Source organism: Nicotiana tomentosiformis, chromosome 9 (genome assembly GCF_000390325.3).
Source record: "Nicotiana tomentosiformis chromosome 9, ASM39032v3, whole genome shotgun sequence".
In the NCBI taxonomy this organism is placed as follows: Eukaryota; Viridiplantae; Streptophyta; class Magnoliopsida; order Solanales; family Solanaceae; genus Nicotiana; species Nicotiana tomentosiformis.
In genome coordinates, this window is record NC_090820.1 from 106,739,205 (window position 1) to 106,759,981 (window position 20,777).

Sequence of the window (20,777 nt, forward strand, 5' to 3'; positions counted from 1 at the left end):
TATCTCTCCATGCACTTATGATACTCCCTACTGAGGCGGAGAGAGTGCGGAGGTTTGTTGCGGGTTTACATACTGGCATTTAGGCCACTATGGCTCAAGAGGTTGAGATGGGTACTTCTTATGAGCTAGTCGTGGAGATAGCTCGCAGAATTGAGGGTGTACGTCAGCGAAGCCGAGAGCAGGTTATGAGAGATAAGCGGTTCAAGTATTTTAGAGAGGCCAGAGGTGCTCCGTTTGGGGGCAGAGGTCAGTTCGTTAGAGGGCAGCCCAGCAGGCCCCCATATCCAGCACCACCGCCTCCTCGAGGTGCTCTAGTGTGACCCTATCTCAGTGCTATACCAGAGAGTTCTTATCACCCATCAGCTATTCAGGGTCATCCCAGTGGGTATTCAGTTCCCTAGAGCCAGACTCTTAGTCAGCAGCCCATTGCACTGAAGAGTTGTTACGAGTGCGGGGATCCCAGTCACATACGAAGATTCTGCCCCAGACTTCGGGGTAAACTAGTGCAATAGGGTCAGCAACCTATGATTATCGGACCAGTTGCTCCACCAGTTGTCCGACCACCAAGAGGTAGAGGACAGGTGGGTAGGGGTCATCCTAGAGGTGGAGGTTAGCCAGGTGGAGGCCAGCCAGTTGGCGCTCCAGCTCGGTTCTATACTTTTCCAGCCATACCAGATGTATAGGCCTCAGATGCAGTGATTACAGGTATTATTTATGTTTGCGGCAAAGATGCCTGAGTATCATTTGATCCAGGATCTACGTATTCATATGTGTCATCTCTATTTGCTCCATTCCTGGGTGTTTCTCGTGAGTCCTTGAGTACTCCTGTTTATGTGTCCACTCCTGTGGGCGATTCTATTGTTGTGAACTGGATCTACCGGTCCTGTATTATTACATTCTGTGGTTATGAAACTAGAGCAGATCTCCTGTTGCTTTAGATGACCGAATTTGAAATTATTCTGGGCATGGACTGGTCATCTTCATATCATGCTATTCTAGATTGTCATGCCAAGACTGTTACCTTGGCTATTCCAGCATTGCCTAAGCTGGAGTGGAAGGGTTCGTCTGTTAGTTCATTTAATCGAGTTATTTCTTTTATAAAGGCTCAACACATGGTTGAGAAGGGTTGTTTGGCTTATCTAGCCTATGTTCGGGATACTACTGTAGAGACTCCGGCTATTAATTCAGTGCATGTAGTTCGGGAGTTATCCAATGTATTTCCTTCAGATCTTTCAAGTATGCCACCTGATCGTGATATTGATTTCTGTATTGACTTGGCTCCAGATACCCAGCATATATCTATCACACCGTATAGCATGGCTCCGAAAAAATTGAAAGAACATCTTGAGGAGTTACTAGCCAAAGGGTTCGTCAGACCGAGTACATCGCCTTGGGGTGCACCGGTACTATTTTTGAAAAAGAAGGATGGAACAATGCGGATGTATATTGATTATCACCAATTGAATAAAGTCACTATTAAGAACAAGTACCCGTTGCCGCGTATTGACGATCTACTTGACCAGTTGTAGGGTGCTAGGGTGTTCTATAAGATCGACTTGAGATCGGGGTACCATCAGTTGAAGATTCAAGATTCTGATGTTCCGAAGACTGCTTTCCGGACTAGATATGGTCATTATGAGTTTCTGTGATGTCCTTCGGTTTAACTAACGCCCCGACAACGTTTATGGATCTGATGAACAGGGTATTCGGGACATATATTGATTCGTTTGTCATTGTCTTCATGGATGACATTTTGATCTACTCGCGGAGTAAGGAGGAGCATGAGCAGCATATGAGAGTAGTACTTCAGACATTGCGGTAACAAAAGTTATATGCTAAGTTCTCCAAATGTGAGTTCTAGCTAGAGTCTATAGCATTTTGGGGGCATATTGTATAGGGCGAGGGCATTAAGTTTGATCCCAAAAAGATTGAGGCAGTTCAGAATTGGCATCATCCCACTTCGGCGACTGAGATCAGGAGTTTTCTGGGTTTAGCATGTTATTATCGTCGGTTCGTGGAGGGTTTTTCATCTATTACAGCACATTTGACCAAATTAACCCAGAAGAGTGCTCCGTTCAGATGGTCCAATGATTGTGAGGCGAGCTTTCATAAGCTCAAGACAGCATTGACTACAACACTAGTGTTAGTGTTGCCTTCCGGTTCGGGGATGTATACAGTGTATTGTGACGCTTCACGCGTTGGTTTGGGTTGTGTATTAATACAGGAAGGGCGAGTTATTGCATGTGCTTCACGTCAGCTGAAGCCCCACAAGAATAATTATCCGGTACGTGATTTGGAGTTAGCTGCAATTGCTCACGCTCTTAAGATTTTGAGGCATTATCTCTATTGGGTGTCTTGTGAAGTTTACACTGATCATCGCAGTTTGCAGCATTTATTCAAGCAGAGGGACCTAAATTTGAGGCAACGCAGATGGCTGGAATTATTGAAAGATTATGATATTACTATCCTATATCATCAAGGCAAAGCAAATGTGGTTGCAGACACCTTGAGTAGAAAGGCGGAGAGTATACCTAGTTTGGCTTTCATTTCAGCAGAGGAGAAACCATTAGGTTTGGATGTTCAGTCCTTTGCCAACAGACTTGTGCGGCTGGATATTTCAGAGCCCAGTCAAGTTCTTACATGTGTTGTAGCTCAGTCTTCGCTATTTGAGCAGATCAAGGCTCACTAGTATGATGATCCACACTTAATGGTCCTTCGAGAAATGGTACTACGGGGTGGTTCTAAGGAAGTTACTATTATCACGGATGGTGTTCTGCGACTCCAGGATCGTCTATGTGTTCCTAATGTGGATGGACTGAGGAAGAAGATCCTAAAGGAAGCACACAGTTCTCGGTATTCTATTCATCCAAGTGCTACGAAGATGTATCGTGACCTGAGGCAGCATTATTAGTGGCGACGAATGAAAAAAGAACATTGTTGAGCATGTAGCTAGGTGTCTAAATTGTCAGCAAGTTAAATATGAGCACCAGAGGCCAGGTGGCCTACTTCAACAGGTGACTATACCGGAGAGGAAATGGGAACGCATCACTATGGACTTTGTAGTTGGGTTGCCGCGGACATTGCGAAAGTTTGATGCAGCTTGGGTCATTATCGACAGGTTGACCAAGTTGGCACACTTTATTCCTGTTGTGACTACGTACACTTCAGAGAGGTTGGCCTAGATATATATATTCAGGAGATAGTTCGGTTGCATGGTGTGCCAATTTCTATCATATCAGATAGAGGCCCTCAATTTATTTCACATTTCTACAAAGCAGTACAGAGTGAATAGGGGACCCGTGTAGAGCTCAGCACAGCCTCTCATCCGCAGATCGACGGGCAGTCAGAGCGGACAATTCAGATTTTGGAGGATATGTTCAGGGCATGTGTGATTGACTTTGGAGGTCAGTGGGATCGTTTCTTGCCTTTGGCCGAGATTGATCATAATAGTTACCAATCCAGCATCGAGATGGCTATATTTGGGGCTTTATATGGTCGGTGATATCATTCGCCCATCGGATGGTTTGAGGCCGGTGAGTCTAAGTTATATGGTACTGATTTGGTGAAAGATGCCTTGGAAAAGGTAAATTTGATTCAGGAGTGACTTCGTACAGCACAGTCCAGACAGAAGAGTTACGTAGATCAGAAAGCACGTGATTTATCCTTTATGATGGGTGAAAAAGATCTCTTGAAGGTTTCGCCGATGAAGGGAATCATGAGATTCGGGAAGAAGGTCAAGTTGAGCCCAAGGTTTATATGCCCATTTGAGTTATTGAGACGAGTTGGGGAGGTTACTTATGAGCTTGCATTACCTCCGAGCCTATCGGTAGTTCATCCAGTTTTCCATGTATCTATGCTCCGGAAGTATCATGCCGACCTATCACATGTGTTAGACTTCAGCACAATTCAACTAGATAATAGTTTGGGCTATGAAGAAGAACCAGTTGCCATTGTTGATAAACGGGTTCGCCAGTTGAGGTCCAAGAGGATTTCTGCAGCAAAAGTCCAGTGGAGGGGCCAACCAGTCGAGGAAGCGACTTGGGAGACCGAGGAAAACATGCGGAGCAAATGTCCACACTTATTCGGCACTCCAGGTATTATTCTAAACCCGTTCGAGGACGAATGTTTGTTTAAGATGTGGAGAATGTAATGACCCAACCGGTCATTTTAACTTTTAGAACCTCGTTTCCTAAAATAAAACTTTCCGTATGTGCTTTTAATGATTTATGACTTGCGGGGATGGTTGATTCGAGACTTGAAATTTTTCGGGTTGAAATCAGAACACTTGGTTCTTTAAGTTGGCCTTAAAGTGCCAAGTTTGACTTCGGTCAATATTTTTAGAAAACGACCACGGAATCAGGATTTGATGGTTCTAATAGCTCCGTATGGTGATTTTGGACTTAGGAGCGTGTTCGGAATTTTTATTTGGAAGTTCGTAGTTAAATTAGGCTTGAAATGGCTAAAACAAGAATTTAAGTTTGGAAGTTTGACCGAAGAGTTGACTTTTTGATACCGGAATCGGAATCCAGTTCCTCCGAAAATTTTCATAGCTCTGTTATGTCATTTATGACTTGTGTGCAAAATTTGAGGTCAATTGGACTTGAATTGATAGGTTCTGGCGTCGTTTGTAGAAATTGGAAGTTTCAAAATTCATTAGGCTTGAATCTATGTGTGATTTGTGTTTTTAGCATTGTTTGGTGTGATTTGAGGGTTCAAATAAGTTTGTATCATATTTTGAGACTTATTGGTGTATTTGGTTGAGGACCCGAGGGGCTCGGGTGAGTTTCAGACGGCTAACCGATCATTTTTGGCTTTTGGGAGATTGGTGATTGCTGCTGGAATTTTCCTCTGATTTCCTTATACGCGATCGCGTAAGTCTGTCTACGATTGCGTAGGGTAATTTGGGCAGCTGGAAAATTGTTCTATGCGATTGCGTGGGCAAGTCCGCGATCGCGTAGGTTTGGCAAGTCGTGCTATGCGAATGCGTGGCTAAGACCGTGTTCGCGAAAAGGAAACGAAGAAGAAGTTGGACCACGCGCTTAATGCTTCGCGATCGCGTGAGAAGGCTCGCGGTCGCGTAGGCTTGCGGAGACTATGCTTCGCGATTGCGTGGGATTTTCCAAGATCGCGTAGGATTATTTTCTAGGCAGAAAAATTTGTGCTATGCAACTCATGCGATCGCGTAGAAGAAATCACTTGGCAGAGAGTTTAAGTTCTGAAATTCTATTTTTAACGATTTGGAGCTTGGATTTGGACGATTTTTGGGAGATTTCCAGAGAAAATAACGGGGTAAGTGTTCTTAACTCAATATTGGTTAAATTACTCGAATCCATCACTGTTTTTATCATTTAATTGGTGAATTTAGTTGGAAAAGTTTGAAAACCCTCTTGGATAAATTTGAGGATTTGAGGGCCAAATTATTATCGGAATTTAGTAATTTTGGTATGAGTAGACTCGTGGTTGAGTGGGCGTTCATATTTCGTAACTTTCGCCGGATTTCGAGACGTGGGCCCCACGGGCTATATTTTCTTATGGAATTGATTCATATAATTTTTAGTGATTGTATCGAATTATTTTGGCTAGATTCGAGCCAGACACAATTGGATAATCATGGAAAAGGCCTTCTAGTGGATTAAATTAGAGAAATTGAGGTAAGTCTCTTGTCTAATCTTGTGAGGGAGAAATTACCTCATAGGTGATTAAATTAATAATTCTTGTTAATTGTGGGGGCTACGTACGCACGAGGTGACGAGAGTTCGTGCGTAGCTACTATTAATGCTAAAGTTCGGGTAGTTTAGGACTCAAAAACATGAATTACTTGTGCAAATTGTATTCTTTACTTAATTAAATTATTTGATATATATATATATATATATATATATATATATATATATATATATATATATATATATATATATATATATATTGTGAATTGTTAGGGAAGATATTAAAAGATGAAAATCTCATATGCTTAATTTTCTGTTTGAATTAATTAACTGTTAAAAGAAATTGTTCATCCTCCCGAATTTATCTTATAATGAATATACTCTCCTTCCGAAGGTACATGAGAAAATGTCCTACTTTCTTGTGAAGCGGGCCGAACGCCTTGGCAGGATAGATACATCTATGGATCGCGCCGCATGTCCCTCGGCAGTGTACACGACACTCTGGATCGGACCGTACGACCTCGGCAGAAATCATGCCTAATAATAATAATTACATGATACTTTGATAGTTTATTGTAGCTTGTGAAGTTAGTTGATAAATTGGAAATCTTTGGAATTTAAAGAATTATTATCCTTGCTTGTTAAAGAATTATTGTTATTCCTGTAAATGAGACTAATTGATAAATTAAAAATTTATTGGAATTGAAGGAATTTAATTATTTCTGTTGGTTAAATAAATTATTATTAATTATGTGAATCATGCTGATTTAGATATTCTAATTTTATTTTAATTATTATTATTGACCCATAGTGAGTGTCAAAGTCGGTCATCTCGTCTCTACCACTTTGAGATTAGGCTTGATACTTGTTTACGTACTCATACTACACTTGCTGCACTTTTTGTGCAGGACCTGAGGCAAGTACTAGTGGAGGACCTATCGTCTTACACCCATGTTATCTAGAGGCGTAATAGTGAGCTGCCTTGTTGAGCCGTTCTGCATCTACCGGTGTCTCTCCTTGTATTTTCATTCTGTCTATTTTTATTTTAGACAGTATTTTGGAGTTTTGTATAATCTACTAGATGCTCATACACTTGTGACACCAGTTCTTGGCACACACATTGGTAGAATTTGGAATTGTATTATTTTCTTGGATTTAAGTTTATCGGTATCTTTTCAAATTTTTTTAATATTGCTAGTAAAATAATAAAATTTCTTAGAAAATTATTCTGAAAATAATTGATATATGTTTAATTTATTTGTTGACTTGCCTAGCTGTAGTGTTGGGCACCATCACGACCTATAGCTGAAATTGGGCCGTGACAAATAGATAAAAATACTGCAATAACATACATTTTGGTTTTTAAATTCAAATTTATTGGAACAAAAGAGGATTGGCTGGGAAGTGACCAGACTAGTCCATGAGAATAAGAGGGTCCTTTCGAACAAAATCAAGTGGTAAGTGAACTTAGGGCTATCAAATTTAGCCTAAGCCCAAATGACCCGTCCAACCCGCCCAAGGTTGGATTGGTTATTGACCCGTCCATTTATGGAACCCAATCCATCTCAACACATTTAAAGTTGGGTTAATTTTTAGCCCAAATTGATCCATGAGTAACTTTGTCAAAATATCTTAGAAATAAATTTATTTTTTTGTTTGATATGTTATCTATGACCATAACAAACGGAAAAAAAATTTGTTTAGTAATTATTCAATTCATAAGAAAACAACATATATTAACTAAAGATTGATAAGAGTTGGGCGGGTTGGGCTACGACCCAAATTTTAGCTCATCTTGACCCAAGTAACTTTTGGACGGATCATTTAACCCGCCCAATTATTGACTCAACCCGTTTTGACCCGCCTAAAATCGACCCGAAAGGCCCAGCCTCTTTGAATTGGGCTTTAGAAAGAGAGAGCTTTTAATCATTTTGGGCTTCAAATCAGATCAGCCCAGCCTCTTTGAATTGGGTAAAGGTGCATCGAGTCCAAGAGGCGATCAATATGATTCAGCAATGATTTTTTTTTAAATCATATTTGGCCGATTGGTAAAAATAATTTACAACTGCTAACCAAATATATAGAATAGATATATTTATCGACTATTATTTGTAGGAATAACAATCCTACGTAAAACTCCCATTATAACCTCAACCCCTTTAGTCCTTTTGGCATTTCCTTATGGGACAAAGCAAATCTACTTTTAATTGCTAAAAATTGCAAATGTTTTATATGTAATTGCAAATAATTGCTAAAAATTTCTCAATATGTAATATTCGACTAAATTTTTTAAAAGAAAAATGTTATGAATCGAGAACATTCTCTAAGTTGTAGTCAAATAGTCAAAAAAGAAAATAAATACTCCCTCCGGTTACTTTTTTACTTGACATGTTTTGACTTTTCACATCCCTTAAAAAATAATAAATGAAGTGCATAATTTATCATGTTACCCATATTAATTGATGCATATTTTATTACATTTGAGAAAATGATTTGAAATGATAATAAATACTGTGGGTAAAACAGGAAAAAATTTGTTGTCTTCTCTTGATATGCGTAAAGTGCCAAATAAAAGTGAACATCTATTTTTAGTATCTCATGATTGTTTTAGAATATTTATTGAGGTTGTCTTGTCTTTTAGCTAGTCTCAATTTTGCCTTTTAAACATTTAAAGCATGCATTACCTTACCTCTTTCTAAACCAGTAAATACTTTTGAAAGTTTAATACTAACTTATAAATAAAACACACGTTTTATCTAATCATTAAAAAAATATGTTTGTCATAGTTATGATAATGGTTAAGATAATGATTTTTTCTTATTACCACTAATTTAGCTTCTTAATTAGTCATTGCAAAGTTGTTGGATTTGCCAACAAGCTGATGATCACTTTCTCACTTTCTTGTTTTCCGCACCAAAAAAATATATTTTTGCTTCATTTTTACTCAAAAAGCAAATCAATTTGGAACTGAATATGGTAATTAGAGGAATTCATACATTGTATAACAATTAGATCTTCTATTCCTATTGATTTTCTTGTGGTACTAAATGTTAGTAATATAACAAAATTGCGGGAACACACAGTTATTTGTTAATTATCTATAAAGGATCCCGTTTTTTTTTTTACAATTTATAGTTCTATGTATCATTCTCTAATGATATAACATTGATGTTTTTATACGCTCATAGTTAGATAAAAATTTAATTAGCTACTCTATTAACAAAATGATAACTAGACTTTAAAATTTCCGAAGAAATAAAATAAAATAACAGGAAATGAACTAATTATACAAATCATAACACCACAACAAATATCCATTTCATAGAATTCAGTCAACTATATTTCTAGTATTCTATTTAATTGGGTAAAGTTCTTTGCATAATACACTCAAATGAGATCCTCGTTAATTAATAACTAACACATTAAAAAGAGTTTTTCCTTTCCTTGTCTTTTCTTTTTATTGCCTTTGCTTCATATTAATTAGCTGGAAAACTTTAAATTTTCTCTCTAATTTGTTTTTTCCATAGAAAAGACACAAACACAATGCACTTGGTCATATCTCATGTCTTCCTATTACAGATTTCACTTTCTATTGAAAACATTTCCCATGTTCATTTCAAGGAATTAAGTTATTTATACCTATAATATAATTTTTTATATTATTAGTACAACTCAATTTATTTTAGTCAGTTAATTATTATTTTTATCATATTATAAATTAGATGTAGATGTGATACATAAGTTATAAATTTACTTGAACCTAGTATTTTTTACTCAAATCTTATATGTTTGCTAAAATTTTACTAAATAAGTACAAATAATAGATTTTGAACCAATAAATCAAATGATCTATGGTAAAATTAAATTTCAGATTCAAACTTATAATGTTCAGATTCTGGATCCGCCTCTTTTACCAACTACTGCTCATCATAAAATAATTACGGATCTATCCGTAAGTATCTTATAGATAATATAATTATATAAATATTTTTTACATTATCCGTGCGTAAAAAATAACAATAAACTATATTAACCAACAAACTCACACAAAATAAATTTGAATTGTTCTTTTTTTAAAATATATATTGAAGGCTAACGAATATGAAAAGAACAGAGCAACAAAGGGGAAGAACCAAACCCACAACTACCAAATTAGAGAGGGACAGAGACGTCTCTTCCGAAAAAAAACCTTAATTATCAATTCCTGAAGCAATCCTCAAAACGACATCGTTCGTCCCCTGCAACTCCCATTTCTTCATTGCTTCAGATCTCTTCTTTGGGTTCAAATCTTCTTATATATTCCTTCTTATGTCTTCACTCCCTTCATTCTCGTAAATACATACATCTATATACACACACACACACAGAGTGTTCTGTATACATATCGATACGCGCATTTTGTATATGAATATACACGTAATTGTGAACAACTGAATTTGATTCGATTCGATTTGATTTGATTCTGTTCATAGTGTGGGATTTTGAAAATGGCGGCGGTTTCTGGACCTGTAACGCCTGGACAGGTGCGTTTTTTTTTTTGTGGGAATCATTTCGTTTTGGTACTGATGAAATGTGAGCTTTTTTTGAGCCTTTGAAGTGTAATTGAATCCTTCTAAGAGTTAGAATGTGAGGAATTATGCTGAATTTTGATGTTAGAGCAGTGGGATGAGCTGATCTGAGTCATGTGAAATTTAACATATTTGATTTTGTTATTTTTTTTGCTCGTGTTTATCACTGAAAGACTTTGATTTTGTTTGTTGCAAAGAACTTACTTGATTGGGAAGTATAATCTATCAGAGGCAGATCCAGTACTTAAGTTCTTAGCACTGAACTCGTTAAATTTTCATATCTATTGTTTGTTAGAATTTTAGTGAGTTTTTTTACATTTATATTAAAGATACTGGGGTCAGTTCAGCTAAGGATCGACGATCAACTGCTGTGATGTCAACGACATATGAATTCATGGCCTGTTTGTGCATTCTCTGTACTGGTCATTTCTTTGGAGAACAAAGATTTTGATCTAGTCCACGGTCCACCATTGTCCACTAGTTGGTGCTTTTATGGGGAAGGTTAACTGTCCTAACTCCTAAGGATGGTTCAGTTGTTTAAAGATTAACCCTGTACTCTTCTCCGGGGGATCAATGGGCGTGGCTGACAAGAATAAGTTGACTCGCAAAATGACAAAAAAAACAACAATCATTAAGAATAAATAGATTTTGGGTCCCAACTATAGGTCTCGTCTTTTTCTCATATCTGTAAAAAAAAGTCGAACCGAGTTAAGTGCGATTGAGAGTAATGCTCGATTTTTCTTTACTAGGAACGAAGTTGTCTTGGAACATTCACTCTTTAGAAATGATTCCTCGTTAACTTGAGCAACTTTTGGATCTTCAAAATGGTTGCACTTTTTACTTTCAGGTGAATTATATGTAGATTTGTTTCACTTTGGCATCTGAAAGGTTCAGTTTATCTATTTTTTTTTTTTAATTGAAATTTGGGTGAGTATCTCACCAGGGCATGCTTTAGTAGAGAATAGATAGTTTTGAGGTATGTGTGATCTGATCATGTTAAATGCAGGAATACACAATTGTTGGCTACATTACTTTCCACTGCTAGGACAAGTGCTTACCACTCCTTAAATGAAATCTTGACATCTCATAGAGCAAAAATTGGAGTAGGTGCTTGAAGTCTGATCTATTATGACGATTGTCGTTCACGCAGTTTATTTGAACTAAGATATACTTGCATTTTAAGGTTTCAATGTACCTGTACTGCTGCAATGTGGACACATCAATTATAGTGCTTTATTTGATTTTTCTCGAGGAAATTCTGTGTAGATATCTGCTGATGCCTACCCTTATCATGTCTCAGGTGTCATTTTTGCTTGGTTATATCCCTGTCCTCGTCGCATGGATATATGCTGAGTGGTTGGAGTACAAGAAGTGGTTGTCCCCCTATAAAGTGTAAGTAACCTACCCATTCTCTATCCAAAATAAAAAGGAAAGAATGAAAACTCATGTATCCTCAGCTTACAGATTACTGAGACATGTTAACAGCCACAAAAAATGTTTTAAAGTATAATTATATTTTGAATAAAAAAGTAGGCTGCTATGCACCATACTTAATAGAAGGAAACACGATGATTATAGATAAACATTAAACGATTAAAAAAAGTAGTTTAAGCAATTAGCCTACTTTTGTGCCTGGGGCTGCTATGGGAAAGACAGTTGTACCATTTATGTGTGTTCTCTAAGTCGCTTGCCAAAAAATGTCTAATGGCTTTGTTTAAAAACCAGAATTGGATTTAATATGACCTAGTCTCATCTAGACACAACAACAACAACAACAACATATCCAGTATTATCCCACACCGTGGGGTCTGGGGAGGGTAGTGTGTATGCAGACCTTACCCCTACCTTGTGAAGATAGAGAGGCTGTTTCCAATAGGCCCTCGGCTAGTCTCATCTAGACAATGCTGACAAATGTTATGTCATACAGTGTCTACAGAATGTTGGTGGATAATATAGAAGCAACAATGTTGATACTAGTATGTGTGTGGAATATGAATGCTATGGTGGATTCAGGCTTTTGGGGGGAAGATGGATTATCAAGATGACAAAGAATCTTAAAAATTGATTAAAGCTACATTTAAGAAGATAGTAGGAAGACAACGGATAGGGACAAAAGGCACATGACATTCCGTATCCATTTAGAGAAGTGCAACCTGGTCTAAAACCTCTGATTTTTGGCAGTTGTCTGTTGAACTATCCAAGTCTAATTGCTTGCACCTGAAGGTCCTTCTATAATTTTTTTCCTGGCTGAATTTGCCTCCGGAAACTGGCACATTTAGCTCGTATGATGCCACCTATTTTGGTAGCTATACTTTTTTCCTTGAATAATGGTGGTGTCCGGACCAGCTTTTGTAGAAGCAACAAACTTATCTTTTTTCAAAAGGAAGAAAAATAGATGCAAAGAAAAGCAGACCAATCACCAGCCTTCCCTGCCACTGCTGCTTTTTACCACCTTCTCCCCAACTCCAGCCCTTCCATTGACTAGTTCAATTTTCCCCTCTCCCAATCGTATCCAGCCTTGCCCAAACACGCCATGTCTAAGTTGTCATTTCTTCCTTCATCTTCTTTCGATAGATTCTCTCTCTCAATTTCTACAGCTGCTGGTTCACAATTCTCTCCATAAAAAGAATGATACACTGCCTGCTTAGTCCTGCTTGAAAAGCATTTTGACTTTCTTTGTCTTTATCGTCCAAAATATCTATCCCAAGTGAGACTCCTACATTGATTATAAACTCTTGTCGAGAAATTAAGTTATAATCAACCTCCTCGCCTCCTCTCCCGCACTATCTCCCAATGTTGAAATTTAAAAAGAACATTGTATATTTCAAGCAATGTCCTGAGGTGGGCTTTTGATTTAATATTCGTGAATTCCTGGTAGAGTTTTAAATTGGCATGGTGGATATTGGAGAAGCCAAGGCTTGTTTAAAGATTCATATGGGATCGGAAGAAATTTAGGCCGACAAATGGTTGCCAGAGGGGCATGATGGGGGAGTTAGAACTTGAAGGGTTAAAATTATGCATTGCACTATTTAGAAATCGATGAGAGACCTCAAGTATCCTTGGAGTAAGGTTTTGAATTCTGCATTGCACTACCGCACTAGTTTTGATGCTTTAGAGATCTTTAGATAAGGTAAGGTTGACTTCATTGTGGTAGTACTTCTATTAGATAATTAAGATGCATTTGAGGTTCTCAATTATGTTTCCCTTCAAAATTGTAAAACCCCTTTCAAGGATTAGCTTGTGTCATCTCATTCCACAAGGGGTCACCACTAGTATTGTTCTTTTTATTAGTTTTTTTAAGAGTGAACTTTGTGGAATTGAAGCATTTTTATTATGCCTGTCCAGAATTGAATTTTTAATTAAGGACAACAAGTTTCTTTGGGCATCTTAACTTTTAAACGCTACAGTAATTATTTTGTGTACATGGAAGTTAATCCAGGGTTGTTATTTAATGTAGCTTTGAAGTGTTTATTTATATGGTTTACTTTTCTGTGCCAGCAGTCATTCAGATAATAATCTGGCGGAACTGGAACTCTCAACAACCAAGGAAGAAGATCGAGCTGTATTACTGGAAGGAGGTCTTTCAAAATCTCCATCTGTGAAGTTGTCAAGTTCATCGATAAAAACAAATATTTTTAGGTCAGTCTGCTAACATACATGCAATTTGCTGAACATTTCTTCTTTCTACCGTGATCAATGTTTCCTTAACATTTTCCACCTATTTTGTAGGTTTCTTACGATGGAGGATGCCTTTTTGCTAGAAAATCGAGCAACTCTGAGAGCAATGTGAGTCACTTGGATATTTTGATTATGGTGGCATACAGTTTCTTTCTAAATCTAATATTTCTCTTTTATGATCTCATACAGGTCTGAATTTGGGGGAATCCTGTTCTATTACTATATATGTGACCGTACAAATCTCTTTGCAGATTCTACTAAGGTGTGTGATCTTCTATTCCTGAAACTATGTATAAAATTTGATTTGCTAAGGTTGTGCTGTGTAATATCTATCCTTAATTGTAAGTTTTGTTTGCACCACAACAACTATCGAATCATCTCACTGGATAAGCACATACAGTCACTTTGAGGTGCACATCAAGTAACCACGGGCTTGCATATTCATATGAAATCTACGTTAACCCAGTTCAGACAAAATGGTGTGTTATTTCAGATTCTTCTTTGTGCATTATGAACTCCTGAACCTTGTTATCTTGATTGAACTGTTGGAATTGCAACTTCCATTACATAATTCTATTAAGTGTAGGTCATGTATAACAAACTTTGCTGTAAATAATTGAAAGAATACACTAGCATATGATAAGCATGATTGTGTCTAAACCTTATTCCTTTTCATAGCATTGGATTATCTGATTCTCGAAGCTGATGATTGTTCCTGTTGCAAAACTGTAACTGCTTCAAAAATTTCATGTTTTACCCAGTTTAAATTCTTTTCGAGCAAGTACTCAGTTCATTCTGGATGAACTGCTACCTTCTGTTACCCCCTTCCCCTTAATTATGTATTGATTGTGGGTATAGAGGAGTAAATATGAACTCTGATAGTGGACTAATTCTATGGACATGATCTTCAAATATTTCCATGTTGCTGCAATTGTATTTTTAGGTTGTGCGCCAACCTCATTGCTGAGATGTTTAAGATTTTGTTATACTCACATATCCTTGAGACCAGCAATCAGTAAAAGGTTTCTGTGTGATGTTTTCTTTGAACAGAGCTACAATCGCGATCTCTTCATCTTTCTGTATGTTCTTCTGATCATAGTTTCGGCAATGACTTCTCTCAAGAAACATAATGACAAATCAGCATTTTCTGGCAAAGCGATACTCTATCTTAATCGCCATCAGACAGAGGAGTGGAAAGGATGGATGCAGGCAAGTTTTTTCTGTTGCATTCCCTTCACCTGTTCATGCTTCATTTTAGTTATGACGTAACTCTGGGCCTATATGGATTTTTTTGGCAATACTTTTTTTGTGATCTCTTTTTTTCTAGTAATCTTGTGCACAAGTGTAGCTGCATGTTTGTTTTACTACCTCAAGTAAAGGTGTGTTAATATGTAGTGTGAATGAATCATGCAACTTCTTTTGCGATGTGTAACATTCGTCACTTGATGTATCTCAAAACTGCACCTCCTGAAAAGAGGAAGCATCTCAAAATCTCATTTAAACACTGATACACTTACTGTAGAGATTATTTGTGCTCTTTCTATATTGACTCACTCTATCCTTTTTCTGCAACAGGTTCTCTTTTTGATTTATCATTATTTTGCTGCAATAGAGATATACAATGCAATTCGTATTTTTATTGCCGCATACGTATGGATGACTGGTTTTGGGAACTTCTCCTATTATTACATAAGAAAGGATTTTAGCCTAGCTCGGTTTGCTCAGGTAACATTGGGTTTGTGTTGTACTTTATCACTGTTTGATATCGGAAGACTTCAGTTAGTCTCGCATATCCATTTTCTCTGTGCATTATTAGCAATGAAAAATTTATCATTTATGCAGATGATGTGGAGGCTGAATTTTTTTGTAATCTTCTGTTGTATTGTTCTCAACAATGACTACATGCTGTATTACATCTGCCCGATGCACACGCTTTTCACCCTGATGGTTTATGGGGCCCTTGGCATTGGCCACAAGTACAACGAGATAAGATCAGTAATGGCTGTGAAGTTTCTTATGTGCTTTGTTGTGGTTATCTTGGTTTGGGAGATCCCTGGAGTATTCGAATTTGTTTGGAGTCCTTTCACCTTTATGTTAGGTTGGTTACTCTGTATTCTCATACATTTTGTTTCTGTCTACAATTACTATAAGCTCTCAAATACTCTGTGCTGGGAAACTGTTAGCGTGTCTCAAAGTTAGTTCAACTATGTTGATATGAACATTTCCCCCTACTCCGAGGAAATATTATATACTGGTTTTCAGGTTTTGTCATCAGAAGGTTTTGAAACTAAGACTTTGTGGTAAATAATTCGGAAGTTGATATGGAACTAAATGTTGACCATTGTCAACACTCAAAGGTTGCTTAATTTAGGTTCATGTATTGTTGTTGTAACAGAAAGTATCTTGGTATCCTATTGTGGTAGCATGAATTGTAAAGAACTTTTTCGAAAAGGTTTCCTGTGTTTTGTTTTTATTTTATACATGCTGCTTAAGCATTGTCATCTGATGTGTTTTCTTCTTTTCACAATTGTAGGCTATACTGATCCAGCCAAGCCAGATCTCCCCCGATTGCATGAATGGCATTTTAGATCTGGGCTTGACCGCTATATATGGATTATTGGCATGATATATGCCTATTTTCACCCAAATGTAATGTCAAAAGAACTTTAATTCTTAGTTCTTCGTCCCAATTTTCTTTCACTCTTCCATTTGACTGAAGTTTGCAGTATCTTATCCTTTTAGGTTGAGAAGTGGATGGAGAAACTGGAGGAGTCTGAACCAAAGCGGAGACGGGCAATCAAGACATCCATCTGTGCAGTATCTTTAATCGTGAGAATTTATGTTCATCAAATTAGTTAAAAAATAGGCATTGCAGATTATCTTTCTAATTTGTGAAGTTTGTCATTTGGGGCATTTTCTTCCTTAGATTGGGTACTTGTGGTTTGAATACATATACAAGCTGGACAAGGTAGCTTACAACAATCTCCACCCCTACACATCGTGGATTCCCATTACGTATGTATTAAATTCTTCTAATTCTCCTTAGCCCTTCATTTTGCATGAAACTTAAAATAATGTAAATTACTGCCGTTTGTTTGATTGTATGAAGAACTAACAGTTAAAAAACTCTGTGCTTGCCTAAAATGTACTCAACCAAAGTTTGTCTTCAATATCTTGTATTACTTTTCTCATTTGCTTTATTTGCCTCGCAGTGTTTACATCTGCTTGCGTAATTTCACTCAGGAGCTGCGGAATTTCTCTTTGACACTCCTAGCGTAAGTTTTCTAAACCTGTAGGCGGTGCCTTATAATCACAGGGCGTCATGCCTTCCTTTCCTGTCATTTGTCCTTGCCTCATCCTCCCTTTCCCTTTTGCGGCTTTTGTAACTTCCTTTGCTTAGTTCTAATACGAATGATCAAGCTCTACAAAATCTGAATATTTATTTGCTCTTTTAAATATAGTTGAAACTGCATTTCTTTCTCCTTGTTTAACTGTGGTCTATCATTGCAGGTGGCTTGGCAAAATTACCTTAGAAACCTATATCTCGCAGTTCCATATCTGGCTGAGGTATGTTGATTTTTTTTAAGGTTAATAATTGCTCCCTCGGGTTTAACCTTGACCTATTGATATGCCATCCCGTACCATTAAAAGGGATGCGCAGTGAGGTCCCACTATCCGCGGGGTTCAGGGAAAGGTCGGACCACATTTGGTTTATTATATGCAACCTAACTTTGCATTTCTGCAAGGTTTGTTTCAACAGCTTGGACCCGAAGCCTCCTGGCCAAACGGCAACAACTTTTTTAGTAACACAATCATGTACAAATGAAATTTATATTAATATATATGATAACATCACCAAACCTTGAATGTTTTCCGATTTGGTTGAAACTTGTATTTACTGTGCTCTTCAATGTTGGCATCTGTGAGTGAAAGAAGGGAATAAAATTCTTGATCTTCACCTGTTAGTAATCTGATACTGATCATAAATTTCAAACTAATGTTTGTTTAGCGTCCTCATCCATCCAACTGAAACCTACTTTCCTTCGTTCTAGCAACCGTTAGTGAATTTTTGATGGACGTCGGCCAAAATAATGAACTTTGTGGTCTTATTACTTTATGACTTTTTTGTACAGATCAAATATGCCGAATGGACAGCCTAAATGGCTCCTTTGCTTTATCCCGGGCTATCCTATGCTAAACTTCATGCTGACTACAGCAATTTATGTCTTGGTAAACATATATACTCTTTCAATTTTGAGTTGTAAACCATCTGCTTCCCCTCCTGGGCTCTATCTCAGCATTGCTTGCTTATTGCAGATATCCTGCCGCCTTTTTGAACTAACCAACACACTCAAATCCATTTTCGTACCCACAAGAGACAATCAGAAGCTGCTCCACAACTTTATCGCTGGTGTTGCTATTTCTGTGTGCTTATACAGCATTTCCTTTATTCTTCTTCAGATCCCTCATTAATGAGTAAGTTCGTTATCCCATTTGCTAACAGCTTCACACCCGCCTGTCCTTCCCTCCCTAAATTTTAGAATAACTATGAATGTTGAATCTGTAGTTGAACTGCTTCATTTTGAGACAGATCAATATGGTAAAAGGCCAGATAACACACGGCAATAGAGAATGCTAGAAAGTTAAAAGGATCAATGTGGAACTGAAGTACTAGTAGAATCCGATTCTTGGACGGGGATAGAGATCTTGATATCAGCCCCAGGTTGTTAAGTCTGTGTTTCCAACAATTTTGTGAAGTATCACTTGCAGTTACCACGTTGATTGTTCCAAAACGAAAACCAGTTTTGGCTATTCAAAGTTCGGAGAAAAAGCAGTGAAGTTAGAGGAAGGAAATCATGTGTATATCGTCGATTACCACGTGTATTTGTTCCTTTTTTTCTTTTTCGTTTTCCTTTCACATTCATATATCTTTTCCTTAATGTAAATCAACAGTGGGAACGTATTTGTTTCTACTTCAACGGACTTGATTAATTAATTGGAAATGCAAATCTTGATCTCCAGAGCAAGGGTAAGTGGATAACTGATAACTAAATATTCTCAAGGTTGTATTTTTTCCTTTGTGAAAATCTTAAGTAAACATTTCTATGTTCTCAAGTTTGAATTTCTAATGGGCCAAAATAATGTCAGAATTTAAGTAGTTGGGCGAGCGGCAGGGGTGGGCATAGTTTGGGCAAATCCTAATGGGATTTTTTTCTTCCTATTCAATATTTGAAATTTATTTACCAAAATTATCCTAATTTTGTATATTACCCGCCCTAAACAAGGATTACTTACAAATTATATACAATCCATCATTAGTGCCTTAAATTAGGGGATTTGGTTACATCCTTTTCCTATTTTCTCTCCACTCCTCTTTCAATAAGACTACTTCCGCTGTGTATTACTTATTTTAAGCCATAATTAGCTTTATTAGCTGAGTAGATATTTTTGGTATCTAACAGTTTTTTGCTGTTAGCTAGGGGGGTGTACAAACCGAACCGGAAAACCGCACCAAACCGAAAAGTCAAATCAAACCGATTAAAAATCCGACTAGGTTTGGTTTGATTTGGTTTGGTATTGAGTAAAAAAATCCGAACCAAACCGACATATAAATATATAATTTTTGTATATACTTTTAAGATTTTATATAGAATTTTCTTTAAAAAATGTCTAGAAATATTTGGGATTCTCTTGTGGGATATAATATTTAATAGTATACGAAGTGCTCCATATTTATTAACCTTAAATAATGGGTCGTATGATCACTTTCTCATCAAGTGTTCCTCAAATGCGTCAATCTCTTTGTTTTTCCATATTCATATCATATGTTAATATCTATTAAATTCTTATATCTTTTTGAATGTGAAATGATTATTATTATTTAGGTATCATATTGATTTTTATGTTTAATTACTAAATTTGGTTAACCTTGAAAGTGTACATCAATAAAACATTATTGTCAGGCGACTAAAAAAATAACTATTATGTGTTACAAAGAAAATTCTCCCATAAGAATATTTTAATAGATAATATGTTTGTCAATTTTTTTATGTTTTTACTAAACATATATTTACTTATAAAAAAATTAACAAAGTAAGATTAAAATAATATTTAAGTAACAAAAAATCCGAAAATCCCGACAAAACCAAACCAATCCAAACCGATATAGTTGGTTTGGTTTAGTTTTGATAAAAACTGAACCAACCTGATACATGTACACCCCTAGTGTTAGCGTAGTGTTAGGACATAACTATCTCTTTTCCTTATCAACACGCTTTTTAGCTTGTCATGACGGTAACTTGAGAGGTTTAAAATGAGTTGGATAAAAATTCTCCTCGACGATGAGCAGTAAAGAATTTTTAGTATTCAGGTGTTTGACGTTCCAGCATTGTGCCATTAAAAAGCTTTGAAGCTTTGAATTTGAATTTGGGTTTTCAATAACTATTATTTATTTGGATTGGGTGTTGTTGCAAACAATTGAGAATATTATTTGGAGTTTATATCTCAATTTTGAGGGTGTTTGGTGAAGATTATACTTGATTTTGGCTGAATTTCATATTGAAACTTGAAGAAGAAGAAGAAGAAGAAGAAGAAGAAGAAGAAGAAGAAGAAGAAGAACACATGACATACCATATACTTACGAAATTGTAGTAAAGTTATAGTATAATTATATATAAATTGTATTTTGTTGTAGTTATATATATTTTTTTATTTGAATGTTGTATGAAAGTTGAAAAATAGTTGTATAATGTATGAATTGTTGTATAAAATTTGTATTTAAGTTATTAATACTATCTTTTTACATAAAATTGTTGATATGTATCAAAATTTGTCCATAGACTTTACGAGGTTAATAACTATCGTG

The 20,777-nt window shown here is 36.6% G+C and overlaps 1 protein-coding gene across 5 annotated transcripts; it reads left to right on the forward strand.

Moving 5' to 3' along the window:
* The first annotated feature begins 9,991 nt into the window (after positions 1–9,991).
* On the forward strand, positions 9,992–18,933 carry LOC104091557 (protein REDUCED WALL ACETYLATION 3-like). Of its 5 annotated transcripts, none has more exons than XM_009596922.4 (17): positions 11,044–11,081; positions 11,241–11,337; positions 11,535–11,626; positions 13,733–13,873; positions 13,964–14,020; positions 14,102–14,174; positions 14,963–15,121; positions 15,488–15,637; positions 15,755–16,010; positions 16,446–16,561; positions 16,655–16,741; positions 16,839–16,927; positions 17,125–17,187; positions 17,423–17,479; positions 18,046–18,142; positions 18,230–18,388; positions 18,504–18,933. In XM_009596922.4, exons 1-16 carry the CDS (start codon positions 11,059–11,061, stop codon positions 18,383–18,385), a joined length of 1,713 nt encoding a protein of 570 aa, XP_009595217.1. In that variant the 5' UTR covers positions 11,044–11,058; the 3' UTR covers positions 18,386–18,388; positions 18,504–18,933. The 5 variants fall into 5 exon arrangements, with proteins under 5 accessions (XP_018624765.1, XP_009595219.1, XP_070041953.1 ...); XM_009596923.4 differs by having other exon boundaries at positions 13,736–13,873; XM_018769249.3 differs by lacking the exons at positions 11,044–11,081; positions 11,241–11,337 and adding an exon at positions 9,992–10,189.
* The last annotated feature ends 1,844 nt before the right edge of the window (positions 18,934–20,777 follow it).

Coding starts and splice junctions, on each gene's coding strand:
- LOC104091557 (XM_070185852.1), top strand. CDS start 10,154: ATGGCGGCGGTTTCTGGACCTGTAACGCCTGGACAG. Junction 11,627..13,735: donor TGGTTGTCCCCCTATAAAGT/GTAAGTAACCTA, acceptor CTGTGCCAGCAG/TCATTCAGATAATAATCTGG. Junction 15,122..15,487: donor AGTGGAAAGGATGGATGCAG/GCAAGTTTTTTC, acceptor TTTCTGCAACAG/GTTCTCTTTTTGATTTATCA.